This window comes from Mandrillus leucophaeus, unplaced genomic scaffold (assembly GCF_000951045.1).
Source record: "Mandrillus leucophaeus isolate KB7577 unplaced genomic scaffold, Mleu.le_1.0 Scaffold127, whole genome shotgun sequence".
Classification (NCBI taxonomy): Eukaryota; Metazoa; Chordata; class Mammalia; order Primates; family Cercopithecidae; genus Mandrillus; species Mandrillus leucophaeus.
This window is the reverse complement of record NW_012101098.1, coordinates 2,625,303-2,630,993: the sequence shown is the minus strand read 5'-3', so window position 1 is coordinate 2,630,993 and position 5,691 is coordinate 2,625,303. Positions and strand designations below refer to the sequence as shown.

The 5,691-nt window shown below is 49.4% G+C and overlaps 1 protein-coding gene across 1 annotated transcript in view; it reads right to left on the bottom strand.

The window, feature by feature from the left end:
• Positions 1-5,447, bottom strand: part of PRKX (protein kinase, X-linked) — a 116,974-nt gene extending 111,527 nt beyond the window's left edge. Inside the window, exon 1 of the mRNA XM_011972106.1 lies at positions 5,357-5,447. Coding sequence (XP_011827496.1) covers positions 5,357-5,360 — 4 coding nt within the window. The 5' untranslated portion in view covers positions 5,361-5,447. The remainder of the gene's footprint in view (positions 1-5,356) is intronic.
• Positions 5,448-5,691: the final 244 nt, after the last annotated feature.

Here is a 5,691-nt window from a genome sequence, read left to right as displayed (position 1 = left end):
AAAAAAAAAGAAAAAAGAAAATAACGCTGATGTTGTCATGGTGGAGCTTCTGCCCATAGAGAAACTAAAGTACATAGTGTACCCGTCCAGTACTTGGCATCAGTGAGTGTCATAAGAACAACTGTCGATAGTGCCATCATCCATTCATTTCTTTATTCACACACAGAGTGACCAGCTTGTCCCTGTCTCTGACTGCGACTTTCCTGGCTAGCACTGAAGGTTTCCCACCTCGGGAAACCCCTGGCACATGAGGAGGGTTGATCTCTCTATCCATGCAGTGGATGGTCTTGGGCACGCACTAAGTGCCGGGTCTGTTCTCTGAATGTGGGAGATGAAAGTGACTCCAACACACAGAGGTCCCGGCACTCTTGGCATCTATGTTCCAGCAGCCGAGGCAGGCGGAATGCTTGAGCCCAGGAGTTCAAGACGAGCCTGGGCAACACAGTGAGACCCCGTCTCTTTTCTTAAAATAAGTCCTGCACATGTATCTTAATTTAACTTAAATTTAATGTAACATGCATTTTAACTTAAAACTAAATTAAATTTAAAAAATAAAATGAAACAAACAATGAAGAGGAGAAACCGGCAGGACTTCTATCCTTGGAAATGTTCTCTGATGTGTAATATTTTATCTCATCTCTTGGCATTTGTGTGATGCACTTAAATGGAAACTGTCATTCACACATGCATGAGCCGGTTTCACACGGGGCAACCACACAAGATAAACAAGATTAAAGGGCTGAGCTCCACTTTCTGTGTATTGTTAGGCCACAAACAACACTCCTAATTGCTATGTCAACACTGCGCACAGGGCTGCTGATTTATGCACACAGTAAAATCTCACCGGTTCAGATGCCATTCGTGCCGGCAGCATGCTGCTGTGAGAGACAGGGTGGCGATGCCGTGGACTCAATGTCTGTGTGCCCCTAAAATTCCTGTGTTGAAATCCTCACCTGCAAGGTAATGGTGTCAGGGGGTGAGGCCCTAGGGAGGTGACTAGGTCATGAGGATGGAGCCTCATGGATGGGATCAGTGCCCTTATAAAGGGACCCCAGAGAGCTCCCTCACCCCTTCCGCCATGTGAGGACACAGCAAGAAGGCACCATCTATGAACCAGGAAGCAGGTCCCCACCAGACACCCAATCTGCCACGCCTTGATCTTGGACCTCCAGCCTCCCGAACTGGGAATAAATGTCTGTGGTTTATAAGTCACCCAGTCAGTGGTGTTTTGCTACAACAGCCTAAATAGACTAACTTGGGGCATTAATAAGAACCAGCAACAAGGAGAGGAAAGGAAATTCTGGCCAATTCAGAAGAACCAAGGACAGGAGAAAACCTACCAGTATAAGCACTTTAGATCTGAGAACCATGTATCATTAATTATGAACATCTCCTAGCTCTTAAGAAAATAAAACATTTTCAGATGTATAGTGTGTGCAAGTTTAAAAAAAAAAAAAAGTGTCTGGCCGGGCACGGTGGCTCATGCCTGTAATCCTACCTCTTTGGGAGGCCAAGGCAGGTGGATCACCTCAGGTCAGGAGTTCGAGACCAGCCTGACCAACATAGAGAAACCCCATCTCTACTAAAACTACAAAATTAGCCACGCATGGTGACACATGCCTGTAATCCCAGCTACTCAGGAGGCTGAGGCAGAAGAATCGCTTGAACCCGGGAAGCGGAGGTTGTGGTCAATACACTCCAGCCTGGGCAACAAGAGCGAAACTCTGTCTCAAAAAAAAAACAAAAAAAAAAAAACCACAGTGTCGAGCAAGACAGAGGGGTCTGTGGTGAGGGAATTCATCCTGCACCATGGTTTGGAGGGCAGTAGCTGCCCAAATCCACACAGTGGGCAAAACTGCACAGAACTCTACACACATACTCGCAAACACAAATGAACACCTTTTGAAAACTAATAAAGGCTGAACAAGCCGGGCACGATGGCTCCTGCCTGTACACAATCCCAGCACTTTGGAAGGCCAAGGCAGGAGGCTCGCTTGAGCCCAGCTCAAGGCTGGAGTGAGCCGAGATCGCACCACTGCACTCCAGACTGGGCAACAGAGTGAGACCCTGTCTCCAAAAAAAAAAAAAAAAAAAAAAAAAAAAGCTGAACGAGGTATGTGTTCTCTTTAATAGGGATATACCGACATCGATGACATGGTTCTGATATTGTCCCACGGATATGGAGACGTCACCATGGGGAAGCTGGCTGAAGGGTCCGTGAGACTCCAGGTACTGTTTTTGAAATCTCCAGTGAATCTGTATTTCAAAATATATATATTTTTAATAGGGGTCTAGAAATTTTGGAGTCTTCCTCATAGTAACCGTGTAGGACAGGTTCTGTCATTATTTCCCTTTTTTTAGATGAGTAAATGCAGAAGTAGGTTGAGAAAGGGAAAATGAAATGTGGACCCAAAGCCTGGCCACTGTTTTACCTGCTGAATTACCTCCTTCCTGACAGGTTCACACTCGGGGTACCCAGGAGAAGCAAGCACTGGGTCATAGATGCCAAATGATTCGATAAGGACACTTCTGGGGAAAAACTTAAGTATTTTTTAACTGATATATGGAGGAAGGAATTCTCAAGTGGTCATTTTAAGTAGGAAGATTGATAAAATAAGGCTGGTGGATGGGTGCACAGATTCATCCTCTTCTCTCCACATAGGGTAAGTTTTTCATTTCCATAATATCATTTATTTTATTTTATTTTTTAGAGAGAGGATCTCACTGTATCACCCAGGCTGGAGTACAGCGGCGCGATTGTGGTAGACTGCAGCCTTGACCTCCTGGGCTCAAGTGATCCTCTTGCTTCAGCTTCTCAGGTAACTAAGACTATAGATGTGTGCCACCATGCCCGGCTAACTGTTATTACTATTTTTTTTAAAAGATGAGGGTCTCACTATATTGCCCAGGCTGGTCTGGAACTCCTGGCCTCAAGTCATCCTCCCACAGAGACCTCCCAAATAGCTAGGACTACAGGCACGCACCACTGTACCTGGCCCTGAAATTTATTTTTTTAAAGCACAATTGCTCTTCCTCATAGGAACAAGCATGGCTTGGTTATATGAACAAGAAATTTGAAGAACCAGATTGAAAACCATTTTTTCTCTAAGGAGTAGTAGGACTGTTCTGAACCAAAGTTCCTAAAACTATTAAATCGGCCTTTAGACCAGATGTATTCCAGAATCCCTTCATGCACGAAAAAAAAAAAAAAATCCATTATCAGATTTTTCACAACTGCAAACTGCACTCTTTTTCCTAACTACCTGAACTGGAGGAAACTGGTCAATCTAGAACGCTGACACTTTCTTTTTTTTCCCTCCGTCACCCAGGCTGGAGTGCAGGGGTGTGATCTCGGCTCACTGCAACCTCTGCCTCCTCCTGGGTGCAAGCAATTCCTTTGCCTCAGCCTCCTGAGAAGCTGGGATTACAGGCGCCTGCCACGACGCCCGGCTAATTTCTGTATTTTCTCAGTAGAGACAGGGTTTCGCCATGTTGGCCAGGCTGGTCTGGAACTCCTCAGAGCAAGTGATCCGCCTGCCTCGGCCTCCCAAAGTGCTGGGACTACAGGCATGAGCCACCACGCCCAGCCTCTGATTGGCTTTAAGTCATAGAAAATAGGATTGCTCAACTGGCAATCTGCATACAGATCCCCTCCGCCCACCCCCCAAAAAGTTCAGTACTCCTGGGGTTGCTTGTTTGGGGCCTGAGGGAATTAGGAATGAGGGAAAGAGCAATGAAAAGCACACTCAGGTTCCTGCAGGGACAGCTCAGGATGAAGAGACGCCACACCCACCCAGACTGGGTGTCAACTCCAGACTGAGACTCCAGCTCGCCCCTCACTCTTCATCACGCCTTGGAAAACAGTCCAAAGCTGCTGTAGATTGTGGCTCAGAGACACAATCGTGAAGGATCTAAAAGGCTTTTTAAAAATTTATTATTTTAGGTGAATCACACTGAGATTGCTCTTTAACCAACAATAAAGAAAAGGGCTCAGATAAAAGGCAGCAGATGTCACCAAAGCTGTGAAGTTGTCATGAGAGAGTGTTCCAGACACGCATGCAAACACACACACACACACACACCCCTGGGTCCTGGTCCCCTGTTGTCCAATGAGTGTGGGATACCTAGCTCTCCTGCCACACCCTTGGAGACCATAGGAAGTTATCCTTGAGAAAGGAGCATCATCCTCATTAAAAGAGCACTGACTGGGGGGAAAAAAAAAAAAAAGCTGACTTCCCCGCCCAGCCAGCTTGGTCCCCAGAGGCAGCGACACTCTATTTTTAAGGATGAGGTTACACGCTGGGCACCCTAAGCTGACTTGACATCAAACTGAGTGGCCCCCTGTGACAGCAGAACCCCTCACCTCTGCCGCCCTCCTGCCCGCATCCTGCTCTCTGCCCTGGCCTCCAGCCCCAAGGGACCCATGTGGGTGCCCCAAAGAATGACAAACGCTGGTGCTGAGTGCCAAGGAACGGCTGGACCTCATCAATTTTCCATTGTCGAGTTGTATTTCCACCGACGGTGGCGGCTGCGCCAGTCAGGGTTCCTGCCCCACCCTTCTTCCCCGCAAAACACACCCAGCTCTAAGATTAGCCCAGGACAGCTCTCCAGGGGGAACCAAGACAAGAGGGAAGGCAGAGAGAGAGGAGGGAGGGAGACAGAGAAACCAAGACAGGAAGGGGACAGGGAGACAGACACCAAGAGACAGAGGAGGAGAAATGCAGAGAGACAGGAACAGAGACAGAAAGAGGCAGAGAGAAAATGAGACAGAGAGAAGGGAGGGAGGGAGGGAAAGGAGAAAAAAAGAGTGCCTCCTCCCACTCTGTCCCTCCAAACTCAGGCTTTCCTCGTGGGCCCTTCCTCAAAGTCTAAGTGGCAAAGAGGTCACTGAAGGCAGCTAAGTCCCCTCTTCCTCAGCGGTTCTGAAGGCCCCCTGGCTATGCCCTCTGGTCTTCCTAAGCCATAAGCTGTGGCCGTGAGCCCTTGGGCTTCCCAGCGCAGCTTCCTCCTTTCCAAAATGAGAGGACAAACAGGAGTTAGAGGGCCTGAGAGCCCCCCCGCCTCAGCAACACACCCAGGACACCCCCCCTGTTCTCCCGTTTATTTTCCTGACAACCAACACCCCACTTAGCCACACAGAGTCCCTAAGAGGCACAGGCGGGCCGGTGACAACTGTTTAAATCCAGCGCCCATGTCCGGCTGGGATATTCCGACCCACTCACGGCTGCCCCATAAGCCAGCGCGTGTCCGGATCCCAGCGCACCGAGAACTCGAAACCTGTCAAGCTGCCCATTCGGGGTTAAGTTCAAAGGCAGAGGACAAAGGAAACGGATAAAGCGTCCGATACAAGAATTACCCATTTCAGACGCACAAGACGAAAAGCAGGTGTCAGGACATGTTAGGATCCGTCCCCAGCGCTGCCGTCCTCGTTCCCACAACGCCACGGGACACCTGTCCCTCAAAGCCCAGCTGCTCCTGCAGCCCCTGGAGAAATCTGTACATTCCCTGCCGCTGGGCACACGGGGAGGCTGGCCTGGGGGAGGCCCGCAGGGGCCTTCGGATCCCGCCCCCGTGTCCCTGGGGTCGCTGCCAGGCAGGGGGCACGAGGTCCCCCAGGCGAGGTGACCCGCAGGAGGTTTTGTGACGTCGGACGGCCCAGGCCCCAGAGTGCTGTGTGTGCTGGGAGTGGAG